Source organism: Saccopteryx leptura, chromosome 11 (assembly GCF_036850995.1).
Source record: "Saccopteryx leptura isolate mSacLep1 chromosome 11, mSacLep1_pri_phased_curated, whole genome shotgun sequence".
Lineage (NCBI taxonomy): Eukaryota > Metazoa > Chordata > Mammalia > Chiroptera > Emballonuridae > Saccopteryx > Saccopteryx leptura.
In genome coordinates, this window is record NC_089513.1 from 31,909,869 (window position 1) to 31,929,353 (window position 19,485).

A 19,485-nucleotide genomic window follows, 5' to 3' on the forward strand; every position below is an offset into this window, starting at 1 on the left:
TATCTTATCCTTAATTTTTTTCTGAGAAAAATAGTTATCTTTTCTAGAAAGGGAAGAGATGAATGAGGCCTCATTTAGTAGTGCATTCTCTCTGGTGAGATTGCACCAAATTCCATTTTCATTATATTAAGCACTTCTGGTTCTGAGCATAAGAACCCTACCCTCTAGCTATCTGTAAAGCTTTATTAACTGGAAAAATGGCATTCCTCATAGATGCAGCTAAATGAAATGTCCAAACAGGGATGAGCCTAATGCATAACTGCAGGTATTCCTAAATGGCTAATTTCTATGAGAAGATTTATAATAGTGACATGCAAAAATGTTTACCTAAGATTCATTGCCCTCTAACCTGTGGTGGCACAGTGGATAAAGCGTCGACCTGGAAATGCTGAGGTCGCCGGTTCGAAACCCTGGACTTGCCTGGTCAAGGCACATATGGGAGTTGATGCTTCCAGCTCCTCCCCCCTTCTCTCTCTCTGTCTCTCCTCTCTCTCTCTCTCTCTCTCTCTCTCTCTCTGTCTCTTCCTCTCCTCTCTAAAATGAATAAATAAATTTAAAAAAAAGATTCATTGCCCCAATTTGGTGTGCTACAGTCAGTGTTTACTGGCTCAAGCACCTGTGCTTAGCTCTTAGCCCCAAGATGGCCCAGTATCCACGGTGCTCAGTTGTGCCCAGCAGGATTGATGCTCAGTTATGCATTAGTATTTAACATACCGTTTCATGATTTACATAATAAAAGGCAGTACTGAAAGAAGTCAATGTCATCAGATTCCATACTAGGCAGCATTGCCATCTACTGAGCACCACCACACCCACTAATGAGTGTATTGTGTTAACTAACAGGCAATTAGCATTTTTAAAGCCTCTATATGTAAATTCTTAGTAACCTGCTACAGTTAACTGTTTTACTATTTGGGAGGTAAATTGTTCAGGGTATTATTGATAAATGGGCTGGAAACCTATTGGATCGGTTCCCACAATCAGAAAATATGCTATTCCACATGATTTAGGGTACCGATTAGATTTAGATAAAAAGGGATACAAGTATTCAATACATAGGTTTATAAGCCTTCACCTAGAATCAAGAAATAAAATAGAAATGCTATTACCACATTCAATCTCACTTTCTACATTTCCTAGGATTTAGCAGTTGATTTATCATCAGTAACTCAGAGTAGGCAACAATCCACAACTATATGAAATATACTTATGGGTTATCACCTGAAAATTATACAACCCAAGAGAAGTGACACCTCCCACACCTTCAGCATCCACATCCAATCCATCAGCTAGTTCAGGTGCTTCTACCTCCAGAATACATCTAATACACACCTGCTTTTCTCCCTGACCCTGACCCAAGCCTCCAGCTTGTCTCAGCTGGCCTTCCCACTTGTACCCTGACCCCCTCCCAACTATTCTACACCCACAAGCCGGTCTTTTCAAAATACAAACAGGTCCCTTCCCTCACCACTCTATGGCAGCCACCCCGCCCAAGTTCCGCTGTGCCTTCTCTGAACTCACCAGCCTCCGCCACACCACACTGTTCCAGGCTCTGCAGGAAGCAACACAGACTGAGTCCTGCTCTCTCTCAAGTTGGAGAATGCGGAAGGGATTAAAGATAAATGTTGGAAAAACAGTAAATGCAAAGGAGAAGAATGCAACAAACAGGTGGAGAGAATGTCAGCCTGGCGTATAGATGTCCTGAGTTCAACTCCTGGTCAGGGCACACATGAGAAGTGACCATCTGCTTCTCTTCTCCTTCCTCTCCTCCTTCTCTCTCTTTCCTTCCAGCAGCCAGTGGCTTGATTGGTTCAAGTGTGGCCCTGGGCGATGAGGATAGCTCCATTGGACAGCATCAGATTCAGGCACTAAAAATAGTTTGATACTTGAGTATTGGCCCCAGATGGGGGTTGCCAGGTGGATCTGGTTGGGGCACATGTGGGAGTCTGCCTCACTATCTCCCCTCTTCTCACCTAAAAAAAAATGCAGCAGGGCAAGCAGAGAGGGAGGGGCTGATTCTGTGGAAAATCAAGTCGCCCCTTTGAAAAAGGGGCTTTTCAGCAGAGACCTGATAAAACTGAGACTGCTGGAGGTGAGAGGGTGAGCCCTGTGGAGGTACAAATAGAGGAAGAGCATGCCAAACAGAGGAAACAGCAAGTCAAAGTCCTGAGAAGGGAGCATGCTTGGTAGGTTTAAAGACAGCGAGGAGCCAATGTGATGAGAGTGGAGGGGAGCACAGCAGAGGACTCTTCTGCCTCCTGCCACCTGCAGATGGACCTGAGATTATCACCTGCTGAAGAGTCTCACCTGTCCGCACAAACCCTGCTTTGGCAAATCTGAGCCCGTTCACCATTCTCCTCAAGAGGCACCTCTATAGGCTCCATTCCTGCTGAACAAAGATTAGAGAGAAATTTATCATCATGCAAAAAGAACAACTGTGTAAGTCATTATCATGAAATATGCAAGAAATTGGTTGAATCAAGTGTCTGGAGCTTGGAAATATCTTTATAATACAGAGATTCTCCTCAGCATGATGAATACCACGAAGAGTGTGTGCACGGAACAGCTTCGTCAGGGGAGACCCTGCATTGGGCAGTCACATCCATGGTCCCCGGAACCCTATAAATTAGTTTGAAAGTTTTCTCTACCAGTGATGACTTCACACCCCAAGGTTACTGTTCTCTAAGCTACCTAAAATTCTTTAAAAATAAACAGGCAGGCATGAAACCTCACTCTATAAACATATCAACATAGAGTGTCAATTCTCAGTAGCCCCTAGGAGTCAACATCAAATTGAATTCCTGCCCCAATCACCATCTTCCATGAGTACAGGGCCCGCCATCTGTCCAGGGGACCACAATGAGGGTCCCACTTGACCCCGGAACCACCTGGGATGAGCTGCTTCTCAGCCACCATGTCTTCAAACTCATCCATACTAAATTTAGTAAAGCCCCACTTCTTGAAGATGTGATCTTCTGGCAGCCAGTGAACTTGAACTTGGTTCTGCAAAGGTCCTCAATCACATCCTTGTTCTGCAGCTTGGTGCAATGGACATGATGACTTGGCCAATGTGGACCCTAGCCACTGTGCCCTGGGGCTTCCTAAAGGCACCCCACACACCTGTCCGAGTCTGTCAGCCCCAGCCCAGGACAGCTTGCTGATGCGGATGGCATGGAAGGGGTGGAGCCGCAGTTAGATGTGAAAGCCCTCTTTGCCACAGCTTTTCCCTGTGTACTTGTTGGCACAAATATGGGCAACATCTAGGGCTTGGGGGCAGAGAGCCGCTTATATTCATCTGACACCATGTGGCCACAGAGTGGGAACTCGTCCACTTTGCCTTCTTCTGCCCAAGCTCAAAGATGTGGATCTTGGCATCAGGGACACCTCAGCAGAAGTGAGACTTTTACCGGCTTGTTCTTACAACAAACACCAGGAGGGGCAGCAGCCCATGATGACACCAGGACCTTCAGTGGCACGCCAAGGGAAAGAGACCTGTTCTGTAGCTTGCTACATGTAGCTATTTAAGCGAATAAAATTTAATAAAAAAAATTTAAAATAAAATAAAAATTTTAAATTTAATAAAAAAATAAAAATTGTAATAAAATTTAAAACTCAGTTCTGAAGTCCCACTAGCCACACATGAAGTGTTCGGTAGCCACATGTGACTTAGTGGCTACTAAACCAGACAATGTAGATAATGAACATTTCCACCGTCACCAAAACTTCCACTAGACCGGGACGACCTGCACTTTTCTCTAGTTACCTAGCCTGTAATAAAAGTTGGCAGGGCTGAACTGAAGCTGGCAGAACAGACAGGGCTGGGCAAAGGCAGGTTTGAGTTCAGCCACCTCAGGAGGTGGTGAGGCCAGCCCAAGCAGGTCACTGAAATTCAGGTTTCTTTACTGATTTTCAAAGACTACAGAATGTGTCAATAATGAAGGCCAGCAATTTGAACACTTACAAGATTGCACCTAAGTGCACTGTGCCACTGTGACAATCTTTTGAATGAATAAAGCTATTGTACTAATCATACCTGCATGATTTTCCATATAAAAAACTGTAAGCCTACTTTTGCCCACTCCTGTGTTACGATGATGGAAGGAAATAAAAGGAATGTAAGTGAAAAGCATATCATATAGCAGGGGTTGGGAACCTTTTTGGCTGAGAGAGCCATGAACGCCATATATTTTAAAATGTAATTCCATGAGAGCCATACAACAACCCGTGTATGTTACGCATTATCCAATAAAAATTTGGTGTTGTCCCGGAGGACAGCTGTGATTGGCTCCAGCTACCCACAACCATGAACATGAGCAGTAGGAAATGGATTGTAATACATGAGAATGTTTTATATTTTTAACATTATTTTTTTTTTATTAAAGATTTGCCTGCGAGCCAGATGCAGCCATCAAAAGAGCCACATCTGGCTCGTGAGCCATAGGTTCCCGACCCCTGTCATATAGTCTCAAAAGTTATGCCTCGTTACTTTTTTTTTTTGAGAGAGAGAGAGAGGAGAGAGAGAGACAGACAGGAAGGGAAAGAGTTGAGAAGCATCAACTCATAGTTGTGGCACTTTAGTTGTTCATTGATGGCTTCTCAGATGTGCCTTAGCTGAGCCTGTGGCCCCTTGCTCAAGCCAGTGACCTTGGGCTCAATGTCTATGATCCCATGCTCAAGCAGACTACCCCACATTCTAGCTGGTGAGCCTGCACTCAAGCTGACAAGCTCAGGATTTCAAACCTAGGCCCTCAGCATCCCAGGCAAACACTCTATCCACTGTGCCAGCACCTGGTCAGACTGCCTCTTCACTTTCTGAATAGACAATCAGATCTTTGCCTTTCCCCAGAAAATCCCCACAACACAAAAGGAACAAACTGTTTGTAGTCTCTTCTAGACATCGTTTCATTTTCGGATTATTTTAATATTTGATAAAGGAGAAGCTATTATCTTACTTTCATATGAGTATAAAAGCCACTCTTGACAGCTGCGGTGTAAAAATGAACCCAGTTTTCATACCTTTGGCTTTAATGACCATGATCCTTTGTTGCAGGTCAATGATGGGCTGGATCAGACAGAGCCGGGGCTCCTGCTTCTGACTCAGGCAGATGCCATTGTGATTCACGACCATCCAGCCTCGGTCATACAGCAGCCCATGATTTCCTACAGGCCACTTGGTCACCTAAACGAAAAGGTAATGCACATTTTAGGTCGGGGGTCCTCAAAAATGACCTTCACATTACTGCACAGTGGCTGCACAAATACAGACGGGCTTCAAGAATTCAGCACATACTCTTGAAGGAAGAAAGAGAGGAAGAGAAGAAAGTAAAACTAAGAAGAGGATGCACAGGAGACAGTGTAGAACCTAAATACCTTCCATTCACCCTACAGATCCAGTCTCCACCCTTCTCCACTTCAACCTCTTTTTTTTTCTTACATGAGAAGTGGGGAGGCAGAGAGACACACTTCTGCATGCACTCTGACTGGTATCCACCTGACAAGTCCCATTTGGGGCTGATGCTCTGCCCATCTGGAGCCGTTTCCCTGTTGCTCGGCAACAGACCTATTTTAGTGCCTGAGGCAAGGCCATGGAACCATTCTCAGCACCCAGGGCCAACCTGCTCCAACCAAGCCATGGCTGCAAGAAGGGAAGAGAGAGATAGAGAGAAAGAAGGGAAATGGAAAAGGATGGAGGCACAGATGGTCACTTCTCCTGTGTTCCCTGACCAAGAATCAAACCCAGGACATCCGCATACTGGGCAGACGCTCTACCACTGAGCCAACTGGCCAGAACCCACTTCAACCTGTTTTTTAAGCGAGTAATGCATGTGCCTGGTACAATATTCAGAGAGAGCAAGGGTGAATGTGAAAAGTAAATCTCCACCCAATCCGGCCTCCCAGCTCTCCATCACTCCTGCTTTCTGTATTCCCACCACCGTGGGGGATGCCTGGACAGGAAGATCCTGATACTATAGACCAGGGGTCCCCAAACTTTTTACACAGGGGGCCAGTTCACTGTCCCTGAGACCATTGGAGGGCCGGACTATAAAAAAAAAACTATGAACAAATCCCTATGCACACTGCACATATCTTATTTTAAAGTAAAAAAACAAAATGGGAACAAATACAATATTTAAAATAAAGAACAAGTAAATTTAAATCAACAAACTGACCAGTATTTCAATGGGAACTATGGGTCTGCCTTTGGCTAATGAGATGGTCAATGTCAGGTTCCATATTTGTCACTGCTAGCCATAACAAGTGATATGACGTGCTTCTGGAGCCATGAGGCGTGCGTCCCGTGTCACCGTAAGTAGTACTGTACCTGAGCGACACTGCGCTTTGTGGTGCCACCACATACAGTACTCCAGGAGCACAGGATGTGAATGCATCCTGTGCTCCTCTCACTGACCACCAATGAAAGAAGTGCACCTTCTGGAAGTGCGGTGGGGGCTGGATAAATGGCCTCAGGGGGCCACATGCAGCCAGCGGGCCATAGTTTGGGGACCCCTGTAGATTTCTTAAAAAACTGTGGCTACACTGGAATGGTCACTACGTTGATCCACATTAACTGTGAAGGTTTTCCTGCATTCTCCATATTTCTACAAAATAAATATAAATTACATCCAGTACCCAGACCTTGCATTTTAACACCATATGTCAATATAAAGAACCAAGACTCCTTGAAAAAACATGTGAATTTAGGGGTGGGTCAGGGAATATGCAAAATATGCCAGGAGCACCTTATAGTGATAGAAAAGTAAGGTAGTGCTAAAAAAAAAAAAAGGTCAAAGGAATGCAGGAGTCAACCCAAAGTGTGCCCAGAGTCTAAAACTGAAACAATTTTAATAATAATAATAATAATAATAATAATAATAATGTAGTATTGGATTATAACTCAAAGTATAAAATAAATATCCATGAGTCCATACGGATATAAATAAATAATTGACTAAATAAATAAATAAAGGAGAAATATATAAAGACTCATAGCCCTGGCCGGTTGGCCAGTGGTAGAGCGTCAGCCTGGCGTGCAGGAGTCCTGGGTTTGATTCCTGGCCAGGGCACACAGAAGAAGCACCCATCTGCTTCTCCACCCCTCCCCCTCTCCTTCCTCTCTGTCTCTCTCTTCCCCTCCCGCAGCCAAGGCTCCACTGGAGCAAAAGTTGGCCCGGGCCCTGAGGATGGCTCCGTGGCCTCTGCCTCAGGCGCTAGAATGGCTCTGGTCACAACAGAGCGACGCCCGGATGAGCAGAGCATCGCCCCCTGGTGGGCGTGCCGGGTGGATCCCGGTCGGGCGTATGCCGGAGTCTGTCTGACTGCCTCCTCGTTTCCAACTTCAGAAAAATACACACAAAAAAAAGACTCATATAGAAGAATCCCAAAATAATTGAGTAGATACTGTCCCCCCGCCCAAGAAAGTAGAGCATAACTCCCTACTCCTTAAGGGTGGGCTATACTTAGTGACTTTCTTCCAAAGATTACAGTATGGAAATGGGTGGAAGGGAAACTGCACAGTAATGAAGCCTAGGAAAAAACACTATCTCAACCAGGTGATCCAGGTTGACATCAATAGTGACAAGTCATGTTGACAGTATGCACCCTGATATGGTATGATGAGAATAACACTTTACCTCTGTGGTCCTCCTCCCATAAAAGCCATCACCCCAGTCTAATCACGACAAAGACAGCAGACATCCAAACTGAGGAGCATTCCAAAAATACCTTATCAGCACTCCTCAAAGCTGCCAAGTGCTGTGGATGTTTAGGGGCCACTCCTGGACCCACACAGGGGTTCTCCCCTCCTGAACCCACATGGGGGTGCACCACTGCCTTCAGTGGGATGGGGACATGATACCCACAATACTCCTTTCCTGATCTGAGGGAGACAGCTAGGACAAATGTTCACAGACCCTCCCTGATTCCTGGGTGCTGGCCGAAGATCATGGTCCCCAGAACACGAGTCAGGGGGACATGGACTGAGGCGGTGACAGTGTTATATTGATTGGGACACTTGAATCCATGTTAACAAAATAAATTAAAATTTATAAAAATTAAAAAAAAAATAACGAGTCAGGCCCCAGTACCGCAAGTAACTCCCTTGCTAAAACCCTCTTCCACTTAGAATAAAATTGCTCAACTACGCAGCCCTATGAAATCTAACCCATGCCTAGGACATCTCACTACACCTACCCTCCTCACCACTCCCCACTCTTGGGCCACATGTCTTTCTTTCAGTTCCTCCTGGGACCTGCTCTCCCTCTCATACAGGTCCCTCTGCCTGGAATGTTCCTCCCCTCTCTCTGTATAACTGACTCCCAGGTTGCAGATTAAATGTCCCCTCCTCAAGAAGCCTTTCCCGCCACCTCCAAATATAATCTACCCCACTGCAATGGACTAAAATTTAGCCCAGTGGTTCTCAAAGTATGCACCAGGGCACACTGGTGTGCCCTAGAGGATTTCTAGGTGCGCCTATGGTATTCCAGAGAAATATGTGCCTGTTGGGGACCAAAAAACCAACAGGGTTTTCAGAGTTTAGATTTTAGGGGGACAGAGGTATGGGGAATTGGCTATAAACTAACAGTCAACCCAACCCCCCACCTCACTTGCCTGATTAGGTTGCAAAAGGCTCTTAAGCTGTGGTGCTGGATTGTTTACACTACCCCCCACGTTCCCTGGAAAGACTGGAGGCAAGTTTCTTCTATTCTTTGTTTGGTGTAAAGTTAAGATAATATATGTATGGTGGGGGTTTTCTGCACTCAACACAATTAAGAGTAAAAAGAGCGGAATTTTCCAATCTATTGATGAGGAAATAAGAGTTTGCCTTTCAAATATATGCCCAAACATTGAAGAAATCACTAGGACACATCAGGCTCATGTTTCTCATAAACACAAGAATGAAAAACACATTCATGTCGTGACCTGCTGAATTTACTAAATCTTACTAAGAATGTGTGTGTGTGTGTGTGTGTGTGTGTGTGTGTATATATATAACTTTTCTGTCTTTTTTTATTTTTAACCACTCTTTTTTACGAATTCTAAAAAGCATAACTCAAAAAATGTAACATAAAAATGTTTGTGGCCCTGGCTGGTTGGCTCAGCAGTAGAGCGTCGGCCTGGCATGTGGGGGACCCGGGTTCAATTCCCAGCCAGGGCACATAGGAGAAGCACCCATTTGCTTCTCCACCCCCCCCCCCTTCCTCTCTGTCTCTCTCTTCCCCTCCCGCAGCCGAGGCTCCATTGGAGCAAAGATGGCCCGGGCGCTGGAGATGGCTCCTTGGCCTCTGCCCCAGGCGCTAGAGTGGCTCTGGTCGCGGCAGAGCGACGCCCCGGAGGGGCAGAACATCGCCCCCTGGTGGGCAGAGCGGTTGCCCCTGGTGGGCGTCCCAGTCGGGCACATGCGGGAGTCTGTCTGACTGTCTCTCCCCGTTTCCTGCTTCAGAAAAATACAAAAAAAAAAAAATGTTTGTGATGTCAGAATAAATTTAATTTTGTCATATTTATTCCCTTTAATTACCATAAAAGCACGCTTGGACTTTATATTTTTTTCTTTAATATTTGACTTAATTATTACAACATATTTTCAGAAATTTGTATATAGTGCACCTACAATTATTTGTAGGATTTTAAATGTGCCCCGACTTCAGAAAGTTTGAGAACCACTTAACTAAATGTGTCCCCCAAAATTCATGTTAAAATTCTAACCCCCAATATGAAGCTATGAGGAGATGGAGCTTTTTAAAGGTCAAAAGCTCACAAGGGATTATTGCCCTCACAAAAGAGACCTCCGTCAGAGAGCTCCCTCAGCCCTACTACCAGGAAAGGACAGAGCAGGAAGGCAACCCTCCATGAAACAGGAAGTGAGTTCTCACCAGACACCGAATCTGCCTGTGCCTTGATGCTGGACTTCTGGTCTCCAGACTGCAAGAAATAATTTCTGTTGCTTATTAGCCACCCAGTCAACAGTACTTTGCTATAGCAGCCTGAACGGACTAAGACACCCATCAGAATTCCCCCTGGCATATCCCACCTTTGCCTTCTTGGCCTTTATCAGCAATATAACTCCATTCACTTGCACGGTATTTGGTCTTGTGTGTTCCCCTTCTGAAGCATCACACACCCTGAAGGAAGGAACCATCTCCATTTTGCGCATCACTGTACACCAGACTCTAGCCCACAGCCTAGCAGGCAGCAGGTGTTCAGTATGTAGTTTTTGAGTCAGTGCATAGATGGATGGCCTTTAGCAATGTATGAAACCTTACTGAGACTCAGTGAACTCATCTGTAAAATGGAATGCCCATGCTCCCTGTGCAGGGTAGCTGTCCTGTACAACATGACCCATCTGATACTCAAGGAAAACGTGGATTCCTCACTTGCCTCTATTTGGAAATGCAGGTGAACTTGCTTATTTCTGGCCTCAGACTTGATGGCAGGTTTCTGTGGGGCCACCTTGAAAACAGCCCTGACCATGGTTATATTTGACCCAGTGAGCCTGTCATCCAAGAGGCTCAGAAACCTGGGACCTTTGCATGGGATTTGGGACACACACAGATTACAAGGAAAGCCTCACTTGGCCACAGCAGGGTGGTACCAAGGGAGACAATCCAGTCTGTCAGTTCAAGTGACCTCCAGGCCAACATGTTTTAAGACATAACATAGTTCACCTCCATAAGGAGCACTGAGCAGAACAAGTCACATAAAAGCATGGACTCAAGGAGTCAGCAGACCTGGTTTCAAATCCCTGCTCTACTATTTATTAGAAGGTGACCTGGGTAAAGTGCTTACCCTCAGTAGCCCTCAGGTTCCATATATATAAAATGGGGATAACATTACCATGCACCTCACAATGTTGTTGGGTTTTTTTCTGAAGCTGGAAACGGGGAGAGACAGTCAGACAGACTCCCGCATGCGCCCGACCGGGATCCACCTGGCACGCCCACCAGGGGGCGACACTCTGCCCACCAGGGGGCGATGCTCTGCCCATCCGGGGCGTCGCTCTGTTGCGACCAGAGCCACTCTAGCGCCTGGGGCAGAGGCCAAGGAGCCATCCCCAGTGCCCAGGCCATCTTTGCTCCAATGGAGCCTCGCTGCGGGAGGGGAAGAGAGAGACAGAGAGGAAGGAGAGGGGGAGGGGTGGAGAAGCAGATGGGTGCTTCTCCTGTGTGCCCTGGCCGGGAATCGAACCCGGGACTTCCGCATGCCAGGCCGACGCTCCACCACTGAGCCAACTGGCCAGGGCCTTCACAATGTTGTTTTAAGAATCAAATGAACAGCCCTGGCCACATAGTTCGGTTGGTTAGAGCATTGTCCCAAGGCACAGAGGTTGCCAGTTCGATCCTCAGTCAGGGCACACACTGGAACAGCTTAATGTTCCTCTCTCTTTCTATCTCTAAAAAATTAATTAAAAAAAAAAAAGAATTGAATGAAACAAAGCATATAAAATACTTTAGTAGGGAGCCAGCCCATGCATACACTGAAAGTTATATCCATAATTATTAACAATAACTAGCTGTTCACTACTCAGAAGCAGGGTTGTTGGGGTCCTCTGAAGGGTCCCCACAAGCAGGGCCATGTTCAAAAGTCAGCCCATACCAACAAAGGCAGAGTGCGAATGGCTCCTCATCTGTCACAATACTCTGAACTTGAGTGCGATTTTCTGCGTTTTTTTCTTCACTTTCTATACTTTTTTCTTCATTTTGTCAAAAAAAAACAAAAACGAGGAAACATTATAAAGTAAAAAATAAGCACTTTCCATTCTGCCATTTCACCCCTACCTCAAACGCGGCACAGGATTTGATCGGGTAGAGGTAAAGGTTGGTGATGACATGTGGCCTAAGGTCCCCATCCAGGATTCCTGCTGCTGTCTCTGACGGGGTCTGCGGGGTACTGGTGGCCTCAGACAGGGATGGGCGCAAACCCACAGCATCCACAGCCGTGGGCACGTTGTTCCAAACCTTGGAGTCTGTGGGAGTGTCTTCCTGATGTGTGGGACTGCATCTGTCCATGGCGGCAGGCAAGGTTTCCTGAGCCTCATTCTCTGCCAGCGGGGCTCCAGCCTCCCCTGGGGTGGCCTGAGGGACAGGCTGGCTACTTGATGGGTGCAGTCGGGTTGCTATGATGAACTTGAGAAAGGCTTGGGCATCCTCAAGAGTAGACATGTATCCAAATGAAATCCTCACAGATCCCGTGGGCTGCCCTTCTATGAGGTCCACGTCATCTCCACAGACATGACCAGCCTGGAAGAAAGGGGAAATAAGTCAGCCATTACTCACATATAAATTGGAAACAGTTTTGCAAAAACAATTTTGTTCAGGTTGAAAACTAAAAGTGACCCAGAAAACAGAATTGCATCTGCAACACGCATGGGGTGCCGGAGACACAGTTCCGCAAGCATGGGGGCTCACTTTCGAGATCTCTTGCTCAAGTAAATTAGGGTCAGCACCAATCTCAAGGGGTCATTAAAAGCTTAAAAGAGAGGGCGACAAGATGGCGATGGAGTAGGCAGACGTACCAACTTCTACCTCCCAGAACCAAAGTGGATTACAACTTGATTTTAAGAACCACATCTGGAAAAACCAACTTTGGACTAAACTAAGAGGATTCTTCAACCAAGGAACACTGAAGAAGCCACACTGAGACTGGCAGGAAAAGTGGAAACGCAGAGAGGGCTGCCCAGCTCCCCGGAGCTAACAGCAGCCCGAGAGACATGTGTGGTGGGAAGTGAGTTTAGTGGGGAAGGGAGGGTCCTAAGTCCCAGAAAAAAAGCCTCAGCCTGCAGCCCCAGAGCCTAGAAGAGGAGTATGGACAGTGTTTAGCTGGAAACAAGTCAGGATACTGTTTGTGAGAAAGAGACTGATTTCTCAGACCCAGGATTCTTCTTAAAGGGACTGTGCAGAGAACCTCTCTCACAACCACTCACTCGGGGCTCCGGGAGACAGGGAGAGAGGAGAGGACCAAAGCAGTGGGAAGAGAGTGTAATCTAGGAGGCACAGGGAGAAACACTTTGAGAGACAGCCACCCTAAACCCTGGGCTGAGTCACTCCCCAAATCTGAAGTGAATATTTCCCCTGGAAACAGCAATACCAGCAAAGGGAAGCAGGACACCAGCCAAACAAGCTCTTCCGTGGTACTTAGGGCAGAGTCGCTTAGAAGGAGGGAGGTTTCCGGACTACAATAGTGAGTCTTAGGGTCTGAGCTGCAGCACCCCCACCCACACGGCTGAGGGCTTCCCCGAGACTAAGGGGTGGTGGGACGCAGAAGCATGGTTCCACTGGCAAGGGTGGGAGCTGGCTGTCCATCACTGAGGCCCAGGTGTGAGCTCAGTCTTGCACGGCTGGGGAGGAGGGGACGTGCAAAAGTGGTCATGCGCAGCTGCGGGCCACCTGCAATCCAGCCTGTGGGGGAAGGGCAGGAGGCCCAGAACGGGCGGAAACCCACCCGTGAGCAAGGGTTCAGGAGCACAGCTCTGCCCCTCCCATGGAACCAATGCTTGTGGCCTGACGTGGGAGCCAGCTCCTCCCACGGGGGTAGAGCAAAAGCCCAGAACACACAGAGTCCTGTGACTGAGCGTGGCCATGCAGCCCTGCCTGGCCTGTGGAGTCAAGGCTTGCTAGCAGCCGTCCTGTGAGCAAGCTCCTCCTGCAAGGGCGGGACAAAATCCCGGTATCAGACAGAGACCCGCAGCTGAGGAAAGGTGTTCACCTCTGCCCTCAGGGCTTAGGCTTACAGTAGGGTGTGGCGCATAACCCCACCCACGGGGGTGGAGCAAAGGCCGAGACCACCAAGGCTTGTACACCTGAGCCCCGTGATCACAGCCCCTCCCATGAAGGAGAAGTGGAAACCACAGCAACAGCCCCAGTGGGCAGGCACCAGCAACACCCATACTCCAATGCCCTAGGCAGCAGTAGCAGAGGGGGTGGCTGGCCTGCAGACAGATCACACCTACGGAACACAGGGGCCACACTCAGGGGACTCTATTGGCCAAAAACTTCTTTTACATAGACAAAATGAGAAGGCAGAAAAATACAACACTAATGAATCAAGAGAAATCCCCAGAAAAAGACCTGAATGAGTCAGATATAACCAAATTACCAGATGCAGAGTTTAAAATAACGATTGTTAGGATGCTCAAAGATCTTAGAACAACAATAGATAGTCATTACAAACACCTAAATAAAGAGATAGCAAATATAAAAAAGGACATTGAAATAATAAAAAAGAATCAGTCAGAAATGACAAATACAATATTAGAAATGAAGAACACAATGGAAAGAATTAAAAGCAGGATGGATAAAGCTGAGACTTGAATCAGCGAGTCAGAGGACGAGATAAATAAAGGCACGGAAGCGGAGCAGAAAAAAGAAAAGACACTCAAAAAGTCTGAGGAAACTCTAAGAGAGCTCTGTGACAACATGAAAAGAAATAACATCCGCATCATAGGGGTTCCTGAAGAAGAAGAGAAAGAACAAGGGATAGAGACTTTGTTCAAGCATATCATAGCTGAAAACTTCCCTCAATTAAGGCAGGAAAACATCTCACATGTTCAGGAAGCACAGTGAACTCTATTAAAGAGAAACCCAAAGAAACCTACACCAAGACACATCATAATTAAAATACCAAAGCTAAGTGATAAAGAGAAAATATTAAAAGCTGCTAGAGAAAAAAAGGCTATCGCCTACCAAGGAGCCCCTATAAGGATGACTTCTGACTTCTCAACAGAAACACTTGAGGCCAGAAGGGAATGGCAAGAAATATTCAAAGTAATGCAGAACAAGAGCCTAGAACCAAGACTATTTTATCTAGCAAGGCTATCATTTAAAATTGAAGGAGAAATAAAAAGCTTTCCAGACAAAAAATCCTCAAGGAATTCACTACAACCAAACCAAGGCTGAAAAAAATGCTAAAGGGCCTGTTGTAAACAGATCAAAGAAGAAAAGAATATAGCAAAAGAGGAATACAAATTTAAAGAATAAAATGGCAATAAACAATTATATATATCAATAATAACCTTAAATGTAAATAGATTAAATGATCTGATCAAAAGACATAGGATAGGTGTATAGATAAGAAAACAGGACCCATACATATGCTGTCTACAAGAGACACACCTTAAAACAAAAGATGCACATAGACTGAAGATAAAAGGATGAAATAAAATATTTCATGCAAATGGAAATGAAAAAAAAGCTGGGGTAGCAATACTTATATCAAACAAAATGGACTTTAAGAAAAGGCTATAGTAAGAGATAAAGAAAGTCATTACATAATGATAAAGGGAGCAATCCAACAGGAAGATATAACCATTATAAATATCTATGCACCTAATATAGGAATACCTAAGTATATAAAGCAGCCTTTGATGAATTTAAGGGCGAGATTAACAGCAATACTATAATAGTAGGGGATTTCAATACCCCACTAACATCACTAGAGAGGTCCTCAGGAGAGAAAATTAACAAAGAAAACAGCAGACTTAAAGGACATACTAGATCAACTTGATTTAATAGATATCTTCAGAACCTTTCACCCTAAAGCAGCAGAATATACATTCTTTGGTACATTCTCTAGGATAGAGCACATGTTAGGGCACAAAAGCAGCCTCAACAAATTTAAAGATTGAAATCATATCGAGCACTTTCACTGATCACAATGGTATGAAACTAGAAATCAACCACAACAGAAAAATTGAAAAATACTCAAACACTTGGAAACTAATTAGCATGTTATTAAGTAATGAATGGGTTAACAAAGAGATCAAAGAAGAAATAAAAAAATTCCTAGAAACGAGCAATAATGAGCATACATCAACTCAAAATTTATGGGACACAGCAAAAGCAGTCCTGAGAGGGAAGTTCATAGCATTACAGGCATACCTTAAAAAGCTAAAAAAAGCTCAAATAAACAACTTGACCCTGCATCTGAAAGAACTAGAAAAAGAACAGCAAGTAAAGCCCAGAGGTAATAGAAGAAAGGAAATAATAAAGATCAGAGAGGAAATAAATGACATAGAGACTAAAGAAACAATATAGAGGATCAATGAAACGAGGAGCTGATTCTTTGAAAAGGTAAACAAGATCGATGAACCTTTAACCAGACTCACCAAGAAAAAAAAAGAGAGGACTCAAATAAATAAAATTAGAAATGAGAGTGGAGAAATAACAACTGACACAACAGAAATACAAAATATTGTAAGAAAATACTATGAAGAACTGTATGCCAAAAAACTAGACAACCTAGATGAAATGGAAAAATTCCTTGAAACATATAATCTTCCAAAAATTAATCTGGAAGAATCAGAAAACCTAAACAGACTGATTACAACACATGAAATCAAAACAGTTATCAAAAAAATCCCAAAAAAGAAAAACCCTGGGCCTGATGGCTTCACAAGTGAATTCTACCAAAAATTCAAAAAAGAACTAACTCCTATCCTTCTCAAGCTATTTCAAAAAATTCAAGAGGAAGAAAGACTTCCAAGCTCCTTTTATGAGGAGAGCATAATTCTGATTCCAAAACCAGGCAAAGACAGCACAAAGAAAGACAATTATAGGCCAAAATCCCTGATGAATTTAGATGCTAATATCCTCAACAAAATATTAGCAAACCAGATAGATCCAGCAATATATGAAAAAAATCATATACTATGATCAAGTGGGATTTATTCTTGGGAGGCAAGGCTGGTACAATATTTGTAAACCAATCAATGTGATTCATCACATAAACAAAAGGAAGGAGAAAAACCACATGATAATTTCAATAGATGCAGAAAAAGTATTTGATAAAATCTAGCACCCATTCATGATCAAAACTCTCAGCAAAGTGGGAATATAAGGAACATACCTAACATGATAAAGGCCATCTATGACAAACCCACAGCCAACATCACACTCAATGGGCAAAAATTAAAAGCAATCCCCTTAACATCAGGAACAAGGCAGGGGTGCCCCCTTTCACCACTCTTATTCAACATAGTTCTGGAAGTCCTAGCCACAGCAATCAGACAGGAAAAAGAAATAAAAGGCATCCAAATTGGAAAAGAAGAAGTAAAACTATCATTATTTGCAGATGATATGATATTATATATAGAAAACCCTAAAGTTGCAGTCAAAAAACTACTGGACCTGATAAGTGAATTCAGCAAGGTGGCAGGATATAAAATTAATACTCAGAAATCAGAGGCATTTTTATACACTAACAATGAAATGTCAGAAAGAGAAATTAAGGAAGCAATCCCCTACACCATTGCAACCAAAAAAATAAAGTACCTAGGAATAAATTTAACTAGGGAGATTAAAGACTTGTACTCGGATAATTATAAAACATTGATAAAAGAAATCAGGGAAGATACAAACAAGTGGAAGCATATGCCGTGCTCATGGTTAGGAAGAATAAACATTAAAATGTCTATATTACCCAAAGCAATTTATAAATGCGATGCAATACTGATTAAAATACCAATGACTTACTTCAAAGATATAGAACACATATTCCAAAAGTTATATGGAGCCAAAAGAGAACATGAATAGCCTCAGCAATCTTGAAAAGGAAGAATAAAGTGGGAGGTATCACACTTCCGGATATCAAGTTATACTACAAGGCCATTATACTCAAAACAGCCTGGTACTGGCATAAGAACAGGCATATGGAAAAGAACTGAGAAGCTACAAATAAACCCACACTTTTATGGACAACTGATATTTGACAAAGGAGGTAAGAGCATACATTGGAGTAAAGACAGCCTCTTCAACAAATGGTGTTGGGAAAATTGGACAGCTAACTGCAAAAAAAATGAAACTAGACCACCACATTCACAAAAATAAACTCAAAATGAATAAAAGACTTAAATGTAAACCCATAAGCATCTTAGAAGAAAACATAGGCTGTAAGCTCTCCGACATCTCTCGCAGCAATATATTTGCCGATTTGTCTCCATGGGCAAGTGAAATAAAAAACAGGATAAACAAATGGGAGTATATCAAACTAAAAAGCTTTTGCACAACTAAAGACAATAAGAACAGAATAAAAGACAAACTACACAATGGAAGAACATATTTGACAATACATCTGATAAGGGGTTAATAACTAAAATTTACAAAGAACTTGTAAAACTCAATACCAGGAAGACAAACAATCCAATCCAAAAATGGGCAAAAGAGGCCCTGGCCAGTTGGCTCAGTGGTAGAGCATCGGCCTGGCGTGTGGAAATTCCGGGTTCGATTCCCGGCCAGGGCACACAGGAGAGGCGCCCATCTTTTTCTCCACCCCTCCCCCTCTCCTTCCTCTCTGTCTCTCTCTTCCCCTCCCGCAACCAAGGCTCCATTGGAGCAAAAGATGCCCGGACGCTGGGGATGGCTCCATGGCCTCTGCCCCAGGTGCTAAAGTGGCTCTGGTCGCAACAGAGCCATGTCCCGATGGGCAGAGCATCGCCCCCTGGTGGGCGTGCTGGGTGGATCCCGGTCGGGCGCATGCGGGAGTCTGTCTGACTGCCTCCCCATTTCCAGCTTCAGAAAAATACAAAAAAAAAAATGGGCAAAAGAAATGAATAGACACTTCTCCAAAGAGGACATACAGATGGCCAATAGGCATATGACAAAATGCTCAACATCACTTATTATTAGAGAAATGCAAATTAAAACCACAATGAGATATCATCTCACACCAGTCAGAATGGTGCTCATCAACAAAACAACACAGAATAAGGGCTGGTGAGATTGTGGAGAAAGGGGAACCCCCCTGCACTGCTGGTGGGAATGCAGACTGGTGCAGCCACTGTCAAAAACAGTATGGAGATTCCTGAAAAAATTAAAAATCGAACTGCCTTTTGACCCAGCTATCCCACTTTTAGGAATATACCCCAAGAACACCATAGCACTGTTTCAAAAGAAGAAATGCATCCCATGTTTATGGCAGCATTGTTCACAGTAGGGAAGATCTGGAAACAGCCCAAGTGCCCGTCAGTGGACGAGTGGATTAAAAAGCTTAGGTACATATATACTATGGAATACTACTCAGCCATAAGAAATGATGACATCGGATCATTTACAACAACATGGATGGACCTTGATAACATTATACTGAGCAAAATAAGTAAATCAGAAAAAAAATAAGAACTATATGATTCCATACATAGGTGGGACATAAAAATGAGACTCAGAGACATGGACAAGAGTGTGGGGGTTATGGGGTGGGGGGGAGGAGAGGGAGGGGGTTGGGGGAGAGGAGGGGCACAAAGAAAACCAGTTAGAAGGTGACGGAAGACAATTTGACTTTGGGTGATGGGAATGCAACATAATTAAATGTCAAAATAACCTGGAGATGTTCTCTCTGAACATATGTACCCTGATTTATCAATGTCACCCCATTAAAATTAATTTAAAAAAAATTTTTGGACGGGAAAAAAAAATCTTAAAAGAAATACTTCATGGAAAACACTTACCCAGAGCTGCACAGAGCCACCTCACAGGGAGAAGTATGGGGAGACAGACCAAA

General features: G+C 44.3%; 1 protein-coding gene and 1 pseudogene across 1 annotated transcript in view; both read right to left on the reverse strand.

Annotated features, from left to right (window-relative positions):
• The window catches only part of MOCOS (molybdenum cofactor sulfurase), an 81,996-nt gene that overhangs the window by 20,065 nt on the left and 42,446 nt on the right, over nt 1-19,485 (reverse strand). The window contains exons 8-10 of the mRNA XM_066352750.1: nt 11,772-12,233; nt 5,017-5,179; nt 2,308-2,386 (exon numbers count right to left, since the gene is read on the reverse strand). Coding sequence (XP_066208847.1) covers nt 2,308-2,386; nt 5,017-5,179; nt 11,772-12,233 — 704 coding nt within the window. The remainder of the gene's footprint in view (nt 1-2,307; nt 2,387-5,016; nt 5,180-11,771; nt 12,234-19,485) is intronic.
• On the reverse strand, nt 2,776-4,039 carry LOC136383443 (large ribosomal subunit protein uL16-like; annotated as a pseudogene).